The 21,213-nt window shown below is 40.9% G+C and overlaps 1 protein-coding gene across 2 annotated transcripts; it reads right to left on the bottom strand.

Annotated features, from left to right (window-relative positions):
* Positions 1-2,526: 2,526 nt before the first annotated feature.
* Positions 2,527-16,958, bottom strand: anp32a.L (acidic nuclear phosphoprotein 32 family member A L homeolog). Of its 2 annotated transcripts, none has more exons than XM_018250837.2 (7): positions 16,754-16,958; positions 11,768-11,917; positions 10,551-10,673; positions 8,495-8,693; positions 6,460-6,557; positions 6,060-6,111; positions 2,527-4,592 (listed from the first exon to the last, which is right to left on the bottom strand). In XM_018250837.2, exons 1-7 carry the CDS (start codon positions 16,805-16,807, stop codon positions 4,537-4,539), a joined length of 732 nt encoding a protein of 243 aa, XP_018106326.1. In that variant the 5' UTR covers positions 16,808-16,958; the 3' UTR covers positions 2,527-4,536. The 2 variants fall into 2 exon arrangements, with proteins under 2 accessions (XP_018106326.1, NP_001083156.1); NM_001089687.1 differs by having other exon boundaries at positions 2,530-4,595; positions 16,754-16,874.
* Between the last annotated feature and the right edge of the window lie 4,255 nt (positions 16,959-21,213).

A 21,213-nucleotide genomic window follows, 5' to 3' on the forward strand; every position in this document is an offset into this window, starting at 1 on the left:
TTCCTTAAGATTTATAAGAAACCTACACCATTTAGGCATTTCCATACATCTTAGAGATTTACTTGGTTTAAACCGCTGCAAAAAAAAAAAAAAATATTAAAATTATCACTGAATTCCCAAGAAGGAAGTAAGTAAACTAGGTTATGAAAACCACTGACCCCATTAATTGGCCCAAATATCAGCAGGGAATATGGAAGTCCCAGTAATGCAAAATTGGACCTCTATGATAACAAGCAATTAAGTAAAAATGATAATTCTCTTAAATTCTAGGATAGGGCCTAAGGGACAAGTCCCTTGAAAATGAATCATCAGCACGTGAACCTACTAGTGGGTAATCCATAATCGATAGGTCTATCTATGCAAGCCTCTAATCACTCACCAGAGATTGTCTCAGGCAAAATTCACGTTTTATAGGTTCCCCATAGAAGGATAGGAACTATTTTACGACTTTGAATTGACAGTTGATACAATGCTAAAGATCCACATCTCACACTAAGCGCCAAGGATATAGCAAAATGCTGAAAAATGCTGAAAAATTGTTTTATTAGTCTCTGTGGGTCAATATTGCTATTCCTCCCTCAAGGTAATAGATATGACCTCTTCCGCTGATATACCGTGCATGTTATGTGAATGTACAGAAAAGTTCCTTCACACATTAGGTGCATAAGTGTGGGTCAGCACAAGGACCAGCTCTGGTACTGCAGACATTTAGAAGCAGTGAAAATAGAGTTCACTGCAGAAAAACTCACCTACTTTCTATTCACTCATATCCAGGAGGACAGTCAATTTAGTAACAACCAAGTATGTAGGCACGAAACGCATTCATATTTGCACCTTCACTGTTGGAATGTAATCTGAATTTGTGCCTTAATAAAGCTGTGCTGTCCTTACTGGATGTGCATTGATCAGCGCTCTGAAGCAAGTGAGTATATGACATAGCAGTCAGGGAGAAGTGGTTGTTTTTTTTGGCGAGAGCCACGATCAGAGAGAAGACGGGAGAGCTCCGCCTTTCCGCATCATTGTGGTTCGTTTGCAATTTCTATTCATTGCTATTGGAGTTTTACAAATGTATTTATTTATGGTTGAAAGTTATAATTCGCTATTTGATAAATACACTTCTAAAAATCTCATACGAATAAATAGAAAGTGGGTGAGTTCTAATCTAACACTGCTAAATCTGCCCCATACGGTCAGGAACATGTGACCAGAAGCAGCATGTCAATGTGAACAAACACAAAATAGTATAGGACGGGTCAATAGAGAATGAGAATTATTATTGAATACTGGGCTATTAAATATTGGAAATTCTCTGTAAGACAAGGATAGCACTAACAAAGGATAAAGAAACAGGAGATCTAGGAACAAAGTGCCAGATACAAAGCTACTGTAGGACTCCGGAACAAAGAAACAAGGTCAGGAGCAAAATCACAAGGAAGGAGACACTGTTTGCCACAGGTCAGGTAGAGATATTCATGCCTGCATACAAACCCTAATTAAAAATTAAGATGTAAATCTGAAATGCATTATCAATGCCCCCTGATCTGTCTTCCCCACCACCACTTATCGGTAAGCCCTTTATGTTTTGGGCTCTGCCCAACTGGGATGCATGAAGACTCTACGGCAAGCCCTGGATTTCACTCATACCATTGCTTACAAAGCGAATGGAATGTACAGAGATGTGCCCATCTAACAACTTCAAAAACACAACCAAGAAAGAAAGGCACAGGCAACAGCCTACTGTCTCCCTCCCTTTAGTCTGGAGGTAAGAGGACTGCATCTAATAAAAATCTAGCTATAACCAACCAGGACCAGAACAAAGTGTACATGCTTAAATCTAGAAGTACAGGTATGGGATCCGTTATCTGGAAACCCGTTATCCAGAAAGTTCCGAATTACGGAAAGGCCGTCTCCCATAGACTCCATTATAATCATATAATCCAAAATTTTAAAAATGATTTCCTTTTTCTCTGTAGTAAGAAAACAGTTGCTTGTACTTGATCCCAACTAAGATATAATTAATCCTTATTGGAAGTAAAACAAGCTTATTGGGTTTATTTAATGTTTACTTCCTTTTCTAGTAGTCTTAAGGTGTGAAGATCCAAATTACGGAAAGACCCGTTATCCTGAAAGCCCCAGGTCCCGATGATTCCGATAATAGGTCCAATACCTGTATAACTATGGAACATGTGTAGTCTGTGTATTACAAGTTTCAGCAGATCTGGTTCAAATGGCTATATTTATTTCTTACTATAACTTCTCCAGATCAGTAAAGCTAGCTGCTGTGATAGTAAAAGTTCTTCCTTATAACCAGCAAGTGTGTGTTTATGTGAAGCCCCATTTACTGAAGGTACTACAGCTGTAACCCGTCTCCTCGATATTTTCAAAGCAAATGTGAGGTGCCCAATGTAGTCCTGTCTGTATGCATTTAGCATGAGGCTCTTACTACTACTGGTGTAAAAAGGCACTACATTATGTAACACTGTATAAGAGTAGTCACGATATCTGAATCAAAAACTGAAGCAGGAATTGTACAAAAAAAAAACGGTTTTATTGAAATTTACCAATGACAAACAAACTGCAGCGTTTGGCTCTCCTATCAAAATGGAAGCCAATTATAATCTGCTAATTTATATAGAGGGCATAAAGAGTCACTCCTAAATAAGAAACAAGTTCTGAAAAACCACAGAAGCCTCGGTGAATTGGAAAGAACTTCACTAAAGTGATGAATCCAGATCTCAAATCAAACCCCATACTCAGAGGAAAGTGAAGTCATATTCAAAACACACAATGCATTTCTAAAATAGTGAGTTGGTATCCTGGCATTCCAAGATGGGACCAAGGTCAGCTTTATTTTAGCCTGATTCCACGCTGCACTGCCGTCTCATTTTTACAGTTCCATAATGGCCTGTCCATTACCACTGTCATTACGTCAATCTTGTTTGTAGAATTGATTAGGGCTAATGGGTTGGCAGCCACTTCATACTCAGACATAGGGGGGTATAAGTAAAAAAGAAAAATTGTTTTTTTCGTGTATATTAACATGATCTGTTGCTAAAGTCTGATGCTTAACTTAAAATAGTTCAAATAAAATGCTCATGTGATAACTTTAAAAAATGTTCTCAGAATCTATCCTGAAAATGGACTCCAGCCACCTACTCTCATTAAAGGGGAAACTATCTTTAAATGACGTCTGTATTTTGTTAGCAGATAAGATAACCCTTCTCTACATCATATTACAGTTATCTGAACGTTGCCCCTCAGCTTCCATAATACACACTGTTGATTCAAGGAAACAGATATCGTGCATAATAATTACTAGCTAATCAAGGAAAGCCTCGAGCTATGTGATGTCATCTGTGGCATCACAACACTGTGTGGACAATCCGTGCTTTTGAACAGTAAACTACACATACCGCGGCTTGTGGACAGTTGCTAAACAAAACTAGAATAGCCTCTTCTGCGGGAAATCTACAAAAACACTCTCACATAAACATACAAGGTTATAATGAATTACAGATATTTCTGAGGATACGTTTTAAAAGGGAAAATAAACCCTTATTTATGAGCATGGATTCGTTTCACGTTTCTTTTCTATAAATGTTCCGTAAAACATGTATATGGTGTTATGGAATAGTCTGCGTATGCTTAATATATTCTATTGAATATGTGTAGACAATGCTGTACTGCTTTCTCGAAGGTAAAATGAAATCTTCAGAGATTCTGATGAAAAAGTGCACCGTGTGAGCAAGTTATCATGAATTTGGTAGAATGCTAACTAACTTTTACACAAAGCATTGTTTAGATGTGAGAATGCCCAGCTGGAAACGCCAGTCTTTCAATCTGTATATATATATATATATTGTATTTCATGTGTCATTTGTTAAATGTACTTGCTCAGCAGCAATGAGAGCACAGATATTTTCTGTATCTCAAAATGTTAGTTGGGTGCACATTGTATATTCTTGGATAGCATCATTGGGAAATGCTAGGTACTGTGCCTGGTTTTTAAAGACCAGTTTAATGAATAGGCTGGAAATGGCTCTGCAGTATTATGTCACTGGGTAGGACATGACAGATTAAAATGCTCATTTGGAGAAACATGATTTTGGTGCTGCCATTGGGCCTGCTGCAAACCAACTGCTAGTGGTGTAAAAATGTTAAGACTTCTTTTACTGGCAACAAAAAAAAAAAACTATTAGTGACATTAAACTAATTGAAACACATTAGTAATAGGGCTTCTAACAAATGTATGAGTCAGGTTGCACAGAATCTTCTAAGGAAAAAGAAAACAGCTGAAGAACAAGTTGAAAGAGCTGCAAGAGCAACAGTAGGAAAACAAGGTGTGATTCTCCATTTTCACTCTCCAGCTTAAAGGAACCTTACAATGAAAAAAAAAGATCAGGGAAATTCAAGGTAAAAACAGTCAAATTACAACAGAAAATTTGGAAAGGGTTTTAGGGTTCAGTCCTCCTCTTTTTTTGTTTATCAAAATGTGGGTCTCAGTCCTCAATTCCTTAATTTTCATACAATTTTCGATTAGTCATCATCTTCCCCCTCGTCGTCCTGGTCTCGCTTTCTCTTTTCCCCGTGTTCTGCTGTAAAGGAAGGCAATTGGTGGAGATCAGATATTCATAATAACATGTGTTCCATGCACATTGTATTGCTGCTCTGATTGCAGCTATCTATGCAATATCCATCTGCTATATTACTGTTCATCTGGAATACCCCATCTGCTTTTATGGGCCACTAATAGCTATTTGCCCATGTGTTTCTTAGGCATGACCGAGTTTGCCATTTAAAGCAATCATATAGGCTGAAGCTCTGGCCCCCATCAACTTTTTCTCAGCATTGTGGAAGGCCTTCTCTCCTGTGTAGAATGTGAAACTATAGCTATTTCAGTCTGCTATCTATCCACACTAATCAATTTCATTAACATTTCAGAGCTAACCAAGATTGCTAATCTAGATATCTGCAGTGCTAGACAGAGGTCCATAACATGATTGAAGCAAGGGGTATCATCCCTAGATATGGGGTCAGTAAAAGTTAGGGTAAGGCCACACTGGGCGGTTTGGGGAGATTTGGCCACCTGGCGACCAATCGGCTCGTCTTTGCATCGACCAATTTCCCCAAACGCCTTCCCTCACTATGTGCCGGCTAAAACGAAAAATCGCCGGTCCTAATCACACGAGGCGATACGTTTTCTGAAGTCACCAGAAGTTTCCTTGTGAGGCAACTTAGGGCAACTTTGGAAAACGAACCGCCGCATGTGATTAGCGCCGGCGACCAAATCTCCCCAAAACGCTTAGGGGCCGATTCACTAAATTCGATTGAAGGATTCGAAGTAAAAAAACTTCGAATTTCGAAGTATTTTTTGGGCTACTTCGACCATCGAATGGGCTACTTCGACCTTCGACTACGACTACAACTACGAATCGAAGGATTCAAACTAAAAATCGTTCGACTATTCGACCATTCGATAGTCGAAGTACTGTCTCTTTAAAAAAATCTTCGACCCCCTACTTCGGCAGCTAAAAGCTACCGAAGTCAATGTTAGCCTATGGGGAAGGTCCCCATAGGCTTGGCTAACTTTTTTTGATCGAAGGATATTCCTTCGATCATTGGATTTAAATCCTTCGAATCGTTCGATCGTACGATCGTAGCATTTGCGCTAAATCCTTCGACTTCGATATTCGAAGTCGAAGGATTTCAATTCCTATTTGAATATCGAGGGTTAATTAACCCTCGATATTCGACCCATAGTGAATCAGCCCCTTAGTGTGGCCTTACCCTTAAGGTAGTCTTTTTTTTTTTTTTTCTTTAATCTTATTTAGTTTCTGTGTAGGGTGGGGGACTAAACTATTCTGCATATCATGGACAAAAGTAAGCTGACCAGAGCTATAAATGTTAAAATTACCCCTGAGACAATAGACTGATGGGAAGTAGCATCTGTAGAGTGGTAAAACATATAAAATAGACTGGCTTATGTATGAAGACAGACACTAAAGCTTTCACAGTATTCTCAGTAGAAATCTACCCGTGACAGGGAGCCAATCACATACCTTCTTCATCACCTTCATCTTCTTCCCCTTCTCTAGAAGCATCCTCATCCTCCTTAAAAAACAAAGAGCAGAACTTGATTTTCGGCACTCTGTGTAAATTAACTGGCGATTATGCAAAAAGACCTGCAGTTGCTGTAATGGTAAGATTTCCACTATGTCTTCAACCACAAGAAGACTGACGTTGTCTGAAGTCAGCATCACTTTTTCCTTAATTTAACGAATCTTCTAGGAATGGCTTGAGTTAATAATCTAAAGATGCTGTGCCATTACAGATTAAAATGTATGCAAGGGCTAAACTCACTGTTATCATAAGAAAAGGATTCCAGTATTTTTCAATACAAGGAAAGAATAATCTGAGCAAATAGGCTGAAACAATACAGTGAATTGTCAGTATTTGTACCTCTTCCTCTCCGCTCACTTCTTCTTCCTCCCCTTCCTCCTCGTCATCATCGTCTTCACCTTCCTCCCCTGGCGGCACATCCTCATCATAATCATCTTCTACGAAAGAGAAAGGTGAGTTTATTTATTTTTTATTTGTCATGAAGTCAAGCGTCTGCTTTTGGTATAGGAAATATTAGGGTTCCTTTATAAAGTAGCTACACACTCTCAGGGTACAGTGTAAGACAATTTCTTACCCAAATCGCTGGCCTATAAATTCTTGATTCTTTCACAAGTATTCCCCTTGAGTGCGGTACCATGTCACTTTATTTACCAGCACCCAGGCAAGTTGGGTGTGCTCCTCCATGTTTATATATATATATATATATATATAAAAACATGGAGGAGCACACCACAAGATAATTTATCTAGTACATTTGGGATGCATAATGAATAAATGACAATGTGTAAAAAAAAAAAAAGAAAAAAAAAAGAGTAGGTTACTGAAGGAATGGAAATAGTTTCCAGGGTAACCAGTGAAAGGATTACATTGGGAATATTTCTATATTATGGATGTGTCTGCAGTTCTGAGAATTCTTTAGACTATTCAGAGACAATAATTAGCAGTGAATTGGAATGCAGACAAATTCAGAGCCAATAGCATTGGTTTAAAACAAGGCAAATATGTGCAATGGGATATCTGAATGGCAATTCACATATGCAGTTATAAAGCCACAAGTATTAAATACAAACCGAGAACACTAAGGGACCCATTTATTAAAAATGTAATTTAGTTTGTTCCCACGTATCTAAAACTTTGTGGTTTTTAGGGATGCACTGAATCCACTACTTTGGATTCGGCTGAACCCCCGAATCCTTCGCAAAAGATTCAGCCGAACTGAATTCTAATTTTCAAATGCAAATTAAGGGTGGGAAGGGGGAAAACATTTTTTACTTCCTTGTTTGTGACAAAAAGTCATGTGATTTCCCTCACCTTTCCTAATTTGCATATGCAAATTAAGATTCAGATCCGGTTCGGCCGAATCCGAATCCTGCCCGAATCCCAAACCAAATCCTGGATTCGGTGCTTCATTAGTGGTTTTCCTTTTTTTTTTAAAGTTCTAAAATTTTGAGATTTATTAAGTGTAAAAACCATTAATATAAAAACTTCGCCAGGTAAAAGTTGTCACTGTCCTATAAAAGTCAATGGGAGCTGACCTATTGAACCATTTTAAATTAATTGGGACTTTTAGAGGTTTTTTTTTTCTGCTAGGAATTGCCTGAAACTCAAATATTTAGAGGTATTTGTATTTTTTTCGGATTGTTCAGCATAATTATCCATTCATACTTTTTTTCGGATCTTTCAATAGATCTCATGACATTCAGAGTTTAGTAATGGTTTAAAAAACCTCTAAAATCCGACGTTTGATAAACCAATTGCAAAATAAAAAAAAAATAAAAAAAGAGGAGCGATGTTAGGGTTGTCACTCATGGTGGTTTTTATGCCACCTTTTTTAAGAATTCTTGCCATGCCAGTGGGAAAACAAATATTCCCCAATTTTTTCTTCTGTATATTTGCCAGGTGTATTTTTTAATGATCCGTGATTTGTTCTACTTTTTTATAGTCCTTTGCACCAAGCATTGATGAACATGATAACGAATATAATGAATGCACTGAAAGGGACAACAATAAACAAATAATAAATTACCGTGGCTGCATCTCATAAACTGGAACAATGTGAAAAATATTATCTAATGAATTTAGTGACAACATGACTATCCCAAGCAAACTACAGTCATGCACAATGCTTTCTTGTCTAAATTTGTTGAAACGATATTACATGGGCACTACTTGAGGCAGTAATAAAGTTATAAGGTACCAGCAAATCCTGGATGTGTAAAGAAGGCCCTGTGAAGGCCTGTAAATCGAAGGCAATTCTCCGGAAATAAGAATAGTAAATTGAAGAGCACAATTAAGTAATACAGACTTTACGGTAAGAAGTAGACTCTACTGGAATTTAAGAGGAGCTGATAGAGATCTTGTCTCCAGCACTTACCGTCTTCATCATCCTCATCATCATCCAAGCCCTCTACATAACCTTCAGCATCAGAATCAGGAGCTTCTTTGTCATCTCTGTCATACCCATCAAGGTAAGTGAGTTGGGGAAGGAGCTTGAATAAATTTTCTCTGTAGTCATTGAGGTTGGTAACCTCACAGTTAAATAGATCCAAGCTCTTTAGATGCTCTAGTTTTTTCTGCAGAGATTAAAACATGGGATATAAGGTAACAATGGAACTTTATCCAAAGACTTAAAACAATGTCAATTGGTAAACCACTCCCCAACAGTCTAAAATTCCCCAAAAAATTATTCATATTTAGGCATGTTAGTAAACCAGACACTGTGCAAAATGGAAATATATAGTGGATCACATTTTAGCAATTACACTTAAAGGGGTGGTTTACCTTCAAATGAACTTTTAGTAAGTTATAGAATGGCCAATTATAAGCAAATTTTCAATTAGTCTTCATTTTTTATTGTTTATGAATTATTTGCTGCCATCTTCTGACTCTTTCCAGCTTTCAAATGGGGGTCACTGACCCCATCTAAAAACAAATGCTCTGTAAGGCTGCTCATTTATTGTTTTTTCTACTTTTTATTACTCAACTTCCTATTCAGGCTCTCTTCTTTTCATATTCCAGTCAATGCATGGTTGCTATGGTAATCTGGACCTTAGCAACCAGATTGCTGAAATTGCAAACTGGAGAGCTGCTGAATAAAGAAATAATAACTAAAAACCAATTGCATATTGTTTCAGAATATCACTCTCTACATCATATTAAATGTTTATTTAAATGTAAAAAACCCTTTTAACATAATAAAAGAATACAAAACGCCCAGATCTTTCACAGTCCACCGCCTCCTCACTCTATGTCTAACCTGCAAAATTAAAAGAGTCTTACCCGATACTGTACTGAGGAAAATGAGGCAGTGCTCTATTTTTACACCTTCGACTTCATGGCACCACCCTAGAGTACTGAAAGGTAAATTCTCTTGACAAATGTGCATTAAACGTTGGCACTTCAGTTAAACGCCACCCTCTTGTTTATACCACCTTCAGTGTAATGCTATCTTTGGCCTTTGTGTCTAACAGGCAGAACACTAAGGGGCAAATTTACTAAAGGGCGAAAATTGACTAACGTTAACGAAAATTCATTTTGGTACTTCGCCGATTTGCGATTTCGCCTGTTAGCGAAGAAGATAGACTCTAGTGGTACTTCGCACCCTAACGCCAGGTGAAGTTGTGCTCTGGCGAACGAATGTAACTACGCTAATTCACTAAGATCGAGATTTTACTGAACGTTACCTCTTGCGCCAGACTTGCATTCGCCACCTCAGACCAGGCGAAGTGCAATCGAGTAGATAGGACTTGGCGTCTTTTACTTTTTTCAGGGTGATCATAATTTTTTTGGGGGTACCCAGCTTCCCCCTACATTGGCACAAACTATACACTGGGCTCATGTGTAGGGCAATATAACAACTTTATTTTATTTTATTAAGGTTTCCCATTAAGGTGTAATGTAATGTATTTGCTGCAACATATACGTCCATTCAACTTTAACTTCCCGCCGTATGCAAATTAGCCAACGCTAGCACAACTTCGATTTGCTTGCCGCAGCAACGCTAGCACAACTTCGATTTGCTTGCCGCAGCAACGCTAGCCCAACTTCGCAATCGTTCGGCGCCCTGGACGCAACTTCGGATTTTCGTGAATTAGTGTTGTCCTGGCGAATCTACGCCTGGCAAAGTGTTGCGATTTCAGCGAAGCCGTCGCAATTTCGGAGGTAAGTAAATTTGCCCCTAAGAGCACTGTTATATTGTTGGGCAACCACCACTTATTATACATTGCTTACAAAACACTTGCTCATTACCTGCATTTATGGGGGAACCCAAATATTTCAGTCTTGGGCGCAGAAGGCAATCAATATTATCCGTTTTACAAAATGTAACACTTTAAAACATTAACATTTAGCACAAGTCAGCTGAAGTCATTTGCTGTTCAATTAGTGGAAGCCCCAATGATGTGACCCCCCAGAAGTTTAAGCTGCCTCACCAGAGGTTCTATTGTGCTCAGGTCCTTTATCCTGTTCCCACTTAGGTTGAGGTGTGTGAGGTTGGGACATTTTTCTGCCAATACTTCCAGTCCACCCGAGATGTTGTTATCGCTCAACTCCAGCTGAAAGTCAAAGGAATACCCTAAGGATTGGAACACCAGCTGTACCACACCAAGCACCCACTTGGTGCCGGGTCTGCATCAAAAGACACACAAAGAAAAGGATGTTACATCCAGCATAGGCTAAATGCAATCAATAGGATGCTGCAGGAGATTCCCATGATTGAACTGTTGAAAGCAGATCTTCATGTCTATTAACAATCTTACTAAATCTATTCATCAGTAAAGCAGCATTGGAACTATTGGCAATTCACCAGTCTGGCTGAAACCACACATGGAAAAAAAAGTAGCTTATAGTATAGCATTCTGAAATGTGATCATATTACTTTTTAAAGCAGGTCCTTGCCAGCTATATTAAAAGGTTTGCACTTCCCTGGGACTATATATTGGTTAGGGAAGCATTTTAAGGCACATCTATCAAAGGTCGAATTTTGAATTCATTCAATTTGGCAGGTTTTAGGTGGCGAATAGTCAAATTCCAGTTCTTAAAGGGCCAAAGTATGATAAATCTCGAAAATCTCAATTTTAAAAATACTCAAATCGGATTTAAACCGTTTCGGCGATAAAAAAACTCGAAAATTAAAATTTTCAAATCGACCCTTGATAAATCTGCCTCTTGGCTCTCTATATATGAATGCTAGCAGGTTCTGATCAAAAACAAAACAAAACATAGTTATAAAATATCACAGAAAGCCATTGTCTTCTCTACATAGCACCACAAACCAGTGGAACTCATTTGTAGATGTAGAAGTCTCATGAATAAAACCATCTCTGAAAGCAGAAAATAAAATATATTTGCAGGAATGAAACCAAACCTCTCATTTATACTTATTTACCTGATGCCATACACAGTTTACAACTGAAGATGGAAACATGTTTCTTTGTTACAGTATGCCTTTAATCTTGTTTCTCCAAAGCTATTGCAGGATGACTGTTGAACCCAGAGGATTTATTTTGCTAATTGGCCGCTTCAGAATAAATGATCTTAATGGTGATAATGTAGATGGAAACATGGCAGTGGGATGGATGCTGTAACATAGTGAGTGGGCTTTCCTGCAGAGTTCGGGAATAAAGAGTAGGGAATAAAGGAGACTTACCTTTTTCAGTTTGTTTAACTTTGGTAAGTTTGCAATTGAGCTAAGGCAGACATTTATTGTGCTCAGGAATTCCAGTCCTTCAAATTCATCTGTCAGACCTTCGATTTTTCCTTCCTTTGACCGGCAGTTATCCAGGACAAGCTCTTTTACCTAGAAGCAAAGAAAATGCAAATGATCTAAAAGCAAGTTGATCACTAATATATCCTATAAATAAATGTTCCTGATCTTTTTCTATTGAGTGATCAGTGAGCTAATATTGTACTGAACAGCTGTCAAGCTAATGCCTAGGAATCTGTCAAAAATACAGGTATCCATTATCCAGAAACCTGTTATCCAGAAAGCTGACTTACAGAAAGGCTGTCTCCCATAGACTTCATATTATCTAAATAATCCAGATTTTTTAAAATGATTTCCTTTTTCTCTGTGATTATAAAACAGCAGCTTGTACTAGATCCCAATTAAGATATAATTAATCTTTATTCGAGGCAAAACAATCCAATTGGGTTTCATTAAGGTTTAAATTGGTAGACTTAATTAAAGGAGAACCAGACCCTTAATTAAAAGAAAACCCTACCCCCCCTATCCTACATAGAACCCCCTCCCTGCAGCGAGCGTCATCTTCTTCCCTTTCATAAGAAGAAGAGAGCAGCATATGCGCAGTTGGAGTAATCTTCTGGTTTGCGACAACTGCGCATACGTTGAAAGTGACGGAAATTAAGTCCCGGAAGAAGATCGGAAGATTACCAAAGAAAAGAAGATGGAGCCTGTGAACTCCACTGCACAGAATCTGCACCGAGGGGTAAGTAAAGAGGTAGGGGCATTTACCGGGGGATAAGTTCTTTAAAAAAAGCTGCTATCATAGGGCAAGGGGAGAATCTTGCTCAAACAGCAGTGCTCAGCAATGAAATTCTGATTATTAAACCGTAAATGTGGCTCTTCTATTGGAGAGCACTCTCTGTATTGCAGAAAATTGCACTCTCTAGTGATACAGCCCCCTTGACCCAATCCAATGCTACATTTTGAGCACAGGGTGCAGCATAAGGCAGGTTGCCATGAGTCCAGAATCACCCCTGGTCACTGCACAAATCACAACTACTTTGGTGATGTCCCCAGGCATAAGCAACTACCCCTACTGTTATGTCCCCATCCAGGTCAGGACTGAATATAAAAATAAACCATGGCATTTCAAGAACACAGAGGCCCAAAAAGCCCCCACCAGCCGATAAATACAGCAGCATTTGCCAGAATCTACAGATTGATTGTCGGGGTCTGTCCCCATTTATGTCTGATGTTACAGGATTGGGCAGGCCAGATGTACATATATAGTGACACGAGCATCACTATTGTAGACTAAGGTCGTCTAATTAACTCTGCCTGTCCAACTGTCATTTCTGTGCTTCAAATGATAAAGGAAGAGATTTCAGCTGGTTAAAACCCAGGCTCTACCATTGTAAGATATTTTCACAAAAATTACAAACAAAGCACTTCCCCAGAAATGTATAAACAGAATCCTATATAATAAAGTTGAAGTGTCTCTGCGTCCAGTCCGTGTCCGTGGGATTGCGCTACTGCGCATGTGCCCCACGGACCGTCTCTGGCAAATTTTTTTTAGACTAGAACAATTCTGTTTTTATAAATGTTTGACTACATATGTTCTAGCGCCCGTTAATTTAACGGCTTAATGTCGAGTACAATATAAAGTGAACCTTCCTCCTCGTCATTCTGTCTAGCACTAAGGTTAGGTTATCTATGCATGGATTTCACATGCAGTTACAGGAATGCCATTTATGACTTAGCCAAGATGAAAGGACTCACTTCACTTCCAGGCATATCACATACTGCACAGTCAATTCTAAATAGCATGAAATTTGCAGAGTATACATTTTATCAGCCTATAAGAAAATGAGTGTGCAAGCAGTCTAAATGTGTGAGGCCACAGCTCTGCTTGCTTTCCCTCTGATAAGAAGGAAAGTGCTTCCTATTCTTAAAATATTTAACAGCGCCATCTGTACAATGCATGCTCGGCAGATAAAAAAAAAAAAACAGTCCTTTGAGCGCAGAGTCCTGTCTACTTATCCATGCTTTACCCATCACCCCCTTTCAGATACCTTGCTTTACATTTACATCACTCACTGTGCCACATACACAAACAGAACCAGGTTACAGAAATCAAACAGGTAGTGTTAATAAATACTAGGAGAAAGGGATATAACTAGAGAGGAAGCAGACATGAGAGGAACTAGCTGATAAGCCAATGAGTCTATGCTTACAAGAAATGTTGTATTCCCAAACCAAAGGGGATAAATGGTTAAACCAGGCATTGTTGGATGAATATACAAAAGAAAATCAGAATCTTTCCAATTAATACACAACTATACTAACTGAATAAACCTTAAAGGAGAACTAAACCCCCCTAATAACAAAAGCCCCCCTTAACTGCCTGCCATGACCCTAAAATGCAGAACAGCGCCGCAGAGCTCCCTCCCCGACACCATCTTCTGCCCTTTCGCATTCTTTCAGGTCTCTATGTCAACACTAAGTTACCATAATAAATGTGGCCATAGACGCAACAATAATATTGTACAAAAATAATTTTCAGTGCAAGTATGGCGGGAGACTTGGATGGCGGGAGACTTGTCGATCAAGCTGGCTCTTAACACGTCTGTATTGAAAAGCAACAATCTTTCCTGTGACTAAAGTTATATCTATGGCCACCTTGTAGGCAATAATGTATACTATATAGTGGTGATTTTGGCTGTAAATTAACATTATCTTTAAATATGGCCCCTTTATTTGAGCTCCCCATAGATGTTCTCTGGTCCCTGTTTCAAATGAGGAGTGGGTGTGTCCCAACAGTCCCTGCCATAAGCGCAGGAGGAGTGGGACAGCCAATCACAGCCCTGCAGTCACACAAGCACAGACAGGCTTCTGTTCCCTATCAGGTCAGCCTATATGCTGATTGGTTCCTATCCTACAGCTCAGGGAGTTATTTTTAAGGGACGGATTTCAGCGGCGGGTGCCACGCCGTCCTAGAACCTGCCGGCCGCACCGCTCTGATGAGCGCAGGCACAATGGGGAGCTGCACGTCCCTGTGCTCCATTTAAAGCAGCTGGGCTGCATGCCGCCCCTAGGAATTTACCCCGGGCCTTTGTGGCCTCGCCATAAATCCGGGCCTGGATGGTTCATCTTTAAATTAACTTTTAGTATGACGTAGAGAGTGATATTCTGAGGCAATTTACAATTGGTTTTGTTTGTTATTTGTGTTATTTAGCTTTTTATTCAGCCGCTCTCTATTTTGCAATTTCAGCAATCTGGTAACTAGGGTCCCAATTACCCTAGCAACCCTGCACTGATTTGAATAAGAGAATGTAATATAAATAGGAGAGGCCTGACTAGAACGAGGAGTAATAAAAAGTAGCAATAACAATACATCCGTAGCCTTAGACAGCGTTTGTATTAAACGGGGTCAGTGAAGAACAATGCATAATTATTTAAATAACAATTTAAACAAACTATAAAATAAATGCAAAGTTGCTTAGAATGGGCCATTCTATAACAAACTAAAAGTTAAATTAGATGTGAAGCAGCCCTCATGCACCACAGCCCTGCCCCCCAGTACTTTCACTGTCAGGATTAAGCCTGTCTATCTGGAATGGAATTCAGAGTATTATGTACAATATTGGGGTTCTATTGGGGTTTATGCTGACGTGTTGTGAGAATGAAGTTTCCCCTGGAGGAGGTTGTACATTGGAGCTTGGAACAAGGCACCTGCTCGTGTGTCTGTGAGGGGCAGTAATGTTGCTGACTGGAATCCTCCGCCCAGGAGAGGAGCTGCAGTAGAAATATATAAATGTATATATAGTGTTTAGAGAGGACATACGTCGTGGGGCTGTTTGTACGGCTTGGTCAGAGCCGCGGGCATAGTTCCCTGCTGAGGCGCATAGATACAAGGAGGGGTCAGTCAGTGAATAGGCAGAATGTCGATGTAGAACCGTCAGTGTCACTACGTATTGTTGCTCTGCCCTTCCTGGGGACAGCTCGCCGAAACAAAATGGCATCGCCGTATTGTCATGTGACTGGAATTCCGCCATTATCCCATTAGACTGGGCGCCCAATGCAATGCAGGCAGTTCCCTGGTGGCGCCCGGGCGGCAGGTTAATGTGTCCTTACTGCCCTTTAACAATGCGAGACATCCGCCTCAACATAAAGCCCAACGCTTGTGCCATGCTCTAAAGATGGCGGCGCTGCCTGATATCCGGACACATCATGGGACTGATCTCCCCTCCCTGCCCGAGCCGCTAGGGACAGTGCGGAGGCGATGCCCGCGGTTAGACAGGTGGGTGTCCGGCGGCACGAGGATGCCTCTTCACACCCAAATACACTAGAGAAGGCTCCGCAGGCACCAAATAGCCCCGCCGCGTGAGAAATGCCTGTGGGTGTATCACAGCGCGCAGTCCGCCCCCTCGTTCGCTTCTATAAAAGTAGTACTAAGGCTCCGGCCGGAGGGAATAAGCTCGGGATGTAGTACAGGTGAGACCTCTATCCGAGCGCCCAGGGCTCAGACACACACGCAGCGGTCAGCAGCTCGCCGGGCGGGCGGTAAAAAAAAAAAGAAGCGGCACCGGGAGGAAGAGCGGCTAAAAGGCGAAGTGTCGGACTGTCAGGCGCTACAGGAGCGCAGTTATTGGAAGAGCAGTTAATGGAAGAGTAGCCGGAGCGCTAGTCAGTAAGGTGTGTGCTACATCGGAGAGCTCATGGCAGCGGTGAATGAGGAGGAGGAGGGTGGCGCGTTCGTGCGACTACAAAGTTACCAACATGACCCCCTCCCTGTGCCACCTAATCACCAGCGCCACACAGCTCAGTGGCAGCCGCATGCGAGGTGCCCCCTGATGTAAAATACACACTACTCGCTGCCCCTTCTCCCAGAGCCCACCTCTCCCACAGTCGCCCAGCTTATGTCTCACTGACAAGCGCAGCGCTCCTTACATCGGCCGGCGTCCTGTTGCGCAGCTCCAGGTGAATCCTCTTCTTCATGTCCATTCTGCGGCTTGTACTGTGCCCTCTGTGCTCACCCGGGTACGGGCTCTGCGCTTGGCGGGTCCTGCGCTGCACCGCGGTAAACACTAACCTACTATTTCAAGGGGCGGGCGTTTCTTTACTGACGGCGCGCCAGCCCAATCAGAAGCGGGGATCAAGGGGAAGCAGCCAATAGCTGCCAGCGGTAGGGTCCTTCAGTGACTGGCAGTGGTGCCCTGCGCTGAGCTGAGTTGCCTAGAGAGAGGGTAAAGGAGGGAACGCGCACTGCAGGGAACAGCCTGGCAATGTCGATCCGGACGGTATAATATCTGCCTGAGGCAGCTTCCTGGGCTGGAGCTGCTCAAGTTCGACCTAAAGTATGAAGGTGATGTGGGTCGGGTGGGAAGCGCTACCTCGACGCGTGCCAATGACTGGCAGTCCACCCCGTCCCCATGAGGACAGCTGTTCCTGGGAAATGAACATTGTTTTCTGTGTGCGGATACGAGGTAACGTCTGCTCTCCTCACAACTGGTTTCAACAACCTCAGCCCACAGCGTCCCCTGGCACAGTAACACCCCCATTCCCCCACTGGAAGAGACCTTTCACCCGTTGTGCTCTAGGAGCTGAGGCTTCCCACAGGAGGTTCCATCTGTAATGTGGGGGTGTTCTATCCTAATACAAACTCTGAGGTGATTTTCTTGTTTTTATTGCATTTCATACAGTGCTGAACCTTTTTTATTTTTTTTAAGAATTGAGATCCAGTTTGTACAGAGCTCACCGTGTGACACAAACCCCAAGACCTTCAGCAAAGCAAAAGAACAGATGCAATTAGAGAATGGGGCGCACTCGTCCAGTTCACTCCCAAGTCAAAATCCAAGTGCATTAAAAGATCCGATAAGATATACTATACGTAGCTTTATGCGTTATTCTATACGTAGCTTTACGTGTTTCCAACATCTTAGCACTGTGATTAAGTGTATCCAGCTCAGAACCCCTAAAGCTAGGATTATATGTAAAAAAAAAAGTAGCACAAATAATTTTTTTTTACTACAGCCAAGTGTTATCCACAACTTCTCTCAGAACCTCCCCCCCCCAAATGTTTGCAGATTGCCATGATTTTTACCCATAATACAGCATTCATTTCCAGAATTTCAGCATCATTGTGTCCACCACGCTGAGGCTTGAGGGAAACATGTGGACGTCACTTGGACACGCTGCAATTCAACTGGTCCATCGTCCAACAAATGGAAGCTCAGTAGTGCAGTTTACAAGGATCCTTTATGTTGCGACGTGCATCTTGCTCCTCATGCACCACAACAGGAGCATCTAGGTTTTAGGAGATGGTGACTACACAAGTCACTAGCCCACCAAGGCTAGTATTTGGGCAAAACAAATTTTTTTTCAAAAGTCATCTTTAATAGTGCTGCTCCAACAGAATTCTGCACTGAAATCCGTTTCTTAAAAGAGCAAACCAATTTTTTTACGTTTAAATTACAATATGTCTGACATGGGGCAAGACATATTGTAAGTTTCCCAGCTGACTTCAGTCACTCATTACTGCTGTACTGCAAGTTGGAGTGATATCACCCCCTCGCTTCCCACCCAGCAGCCTAACAACAGAACAATGGGAAGGTAACCAGATAGCAGCTCCCTAACACAAGATAACAGCTGCCTGGTGGATATAAGAACAGCACTCAATAGTAAAATCCAGGTCCCGCTGCGATACAATCAGTTACACTGAGAAGGAGAAACAACAGCCTGTCAGAAAGCAGTTCCATCCAAAAGTGCTGGCTCTTTCTGAAAGCACATGACCAGGCAAAATGACCTGAGATGGCTGCCTACACACCAATATTGCAACTAAAAAAAATACACTTGTTGATTCAGGAATTAAATGTTATGTTGTAGAGTGAATTATTTGCAGTGTAAACTGTAATCAAGAAATAAAAACATCATAAAAATCATGACCGAATCCCTTTAAGGAGTCTTTGTATAAAATAAAGCCCATAATATGTAACATTTTATTTAAATTACGGCAGTTGCTGAAGTGGCCACAAAGCCAGTTTGTCCAATTCTGAGTGCAACTCTTAGGGGTTATTTATTAAAGGTCAAGTTGTTGTTTTCCCAGAAAATTCCAGTTTTTCAAGGGTAGTTTCAGTAGAATTTTTTCGGGATTAAAAAAAAATGACTTTTTCGAGATTTATTCTGCTCGAAGCTTCAAAAAGCCTGAATCCTTAAAATTCTCCAGCTAAAACCTGTTGAGGACACGTATAAGTCAATGGCAGAGGTCCCTTGAACCATTTGAAGATGTTTTAGCCTTCATGATGTTCAGGGGGTTTTTTTTGAGGTGGTTTGCGCTCGAAAACTCCATCAGTTCGAGGTTTTTTTTGCCGATAACTCGATCACTTCGAGTTTTTCACCCCAATTGCATTCAGTTGAGTTTTTTTACATTCAGGTTTTTTCTTTTTTCTCATGCGAGTTGTGAGCTTATTGAAGGTAGAAAAAAAACTCTCAAACTTGACCTTTGATAAATAACCCCCTTAGAGGCCCATTTATTAAAGGTCGAAATTTAGTGTACCTGCAATTTGCAACCCGCATTCTTACCAGCTTGGACCCGCTACTCGACCGGCAAGTACCTTATCCGCGACCCGCTGACCATCAAGAATCAGCAAGTGCTGTCATTGTAAACCGGTAGTGACATCATCGGAAGTAGTCATGATCAGAAAAAAAAGGAGGAACCCACAGAACCGCCGACCTGTGTCTATACCTGCACCCGGAACTTCTATGCGCAACACGCAGGGTACCGCAGGTTTTTGCAGGTAACCCACGGGTACCCGACCCGCTGCAGGGTTCTAGCCTGTTGTACTACACTCTTGTACTTTGATGCCACTTAAAGTAATATCTGTAAACTAAAGTCTGTTGGGCTTTAGACTGGTGCTTATGTGCAGGTGTCCTATTTTATTTGCGGATAAAGTAATCAGTAATGTGGCACCGTATCAAAAGCCTTTGCAAAATCTAAATAGACCACATTTATTGCAACATTTATTGAAGCTCCAGCTTCTCAGTTCTTTATAAAAAGAAAATAAATATATTTTAACACTTGTGTCTCAGCCTTGCTGGCTGCTACAGGCTACCACCTGAATAAAAGATTTGGATACTTTTTTTGGTACTTTTGGAGGAGTAATGTATATAGAAAGAACACCTACACAGGATTTATGTGTTTAACATTAAAGAGCTCATTTATAAAGCACAAAACCGTATCCAAAGCACCAAAAAGTAAGCAATTGGCTATTTTTTTTGCTGCTTTCAGACAGTGTGGTGAATTGAACCGATTGCTGCAGGCCCCCGCACTCCATTTTTAGACCTGTTGCTCCCTACACTCGGGGGTTATTTAATAAACTCTGGTCGGGCTTTTTGGAGCAAAACATTAATTTTTCAGGCTTTATTAAAGGAATACTTGAGCAACAGAGAGTTCATATCAAATTAAGTGGCATATTAAGGAATCTCACCAAACTGGAATATATATTTAAGTAAATCTTGCCCTTTTACATCTCTTACCTGGAACCACCATTTCTTGATGATCTGTGTGCTGCCTCAGAGATCACCTGACCAGAAATACTGCAGCTCTAACTGTAACAGGAAGAAGTGGTGGAGAAAAAGAGAGAACCCTGTCTGTTAATTGGCTCATGTGACCTAACAAGTATAGTTTGTTTGGTCTGTTTCTGTGCAACGTGAATCATACAATCCCAGGGGGGGGCGGCCCTTATTTTTTAAAATGGCAATTTTCTAATTAGGATTACCCAATGGCACATACTACTACAAAAGTATATTATTAGGAAAATGGTTTATTTACATGAAGCAGGGTTGTATATATGAGTTGTTTTTTGCAATATATTTTCATTGAGACCTACATTGTTTGAGGGGTATATTTTACTTGCTTGCTTGAAAAAGAGCCGTGCTAGGCTCGAAACGTTGCAAATGCTGCCCTGCTGTTGGTGAATAAAGGCAATTTTTAACTTTATTCTGGAGTGCTGCCCATTTCGTTTTTGATACCTGTATTCCAGTGGGGAAGGACACTGCGGGAGGTGCACCCAAACAATTGAGAAGTTTGAACCAGGTGTGTGCCCCTCAAATCCTCTTTGAACGGGTATATTTTACTTTAAAGCCCGATGCTGCCAAAAGCCCAAATCTGAAAATCCGCCATTTCAGACCTGCCGAGGTTGTGTATAAGTCAATGGCAGAGGTCCTGATCTTAGTTGGAAGTTATCGTGGTCTGTCTGAAAATCCGATCTTTTTATTCAATTAATGAGATAAATTCGCATTTTAGTAAATAACCCCATAATACAGTGCTGACTGCATTTGTCCATTTAAAGGGCTTGGGGAGGCACGTAGGTGTTTGCGCCTCCATCTTTGCGCACCATTTAAAGGTCAAT

The sequence above is a fragment of the Xenopus laevis genome, chromosome 3L, assembly GCF_017654675.1.
Source record: "Xenopus laevis strain J_2021 chromosome 3L, Xenopus_laevis_v10.1, whole genome shotgun sequence".
In the NCBI taxonomy this organism is placed as follows: Eukaryota; Metazoa; Chordata; class Amphibia; order Anura; family Pipidae; genus Xenopus; species Xenopus laevis.

What these genes read in the sequence shown, in the direction of transcription:
- anp32a.L (NM_001089687.1), bottom strand. Translation starts at nt 16,807, where the DNA reads ATGGACATGAAGAAGAGGATTCACCTGGAGCTGCGCAACAGGACGCCG. An exon ending in GCAACAGGACGCCGGCCGAT is followed by an intron (nt 11,918 to 16,753) that starts GTAAGGAGCGCT and finishes CTTTGCTTCTAG; the next exon opens with GTAAAAGAGCTTGTCCTGGA. An exon ending in AAGTGAGCGGAGAGGAAGAG is followed by an intron (nt 6,112 to 6,459) that starts GTACAAATACTG and finishes TTGTTTTTTAAG; the next exon opens with GAGGATGAGGATGCTTCTAG.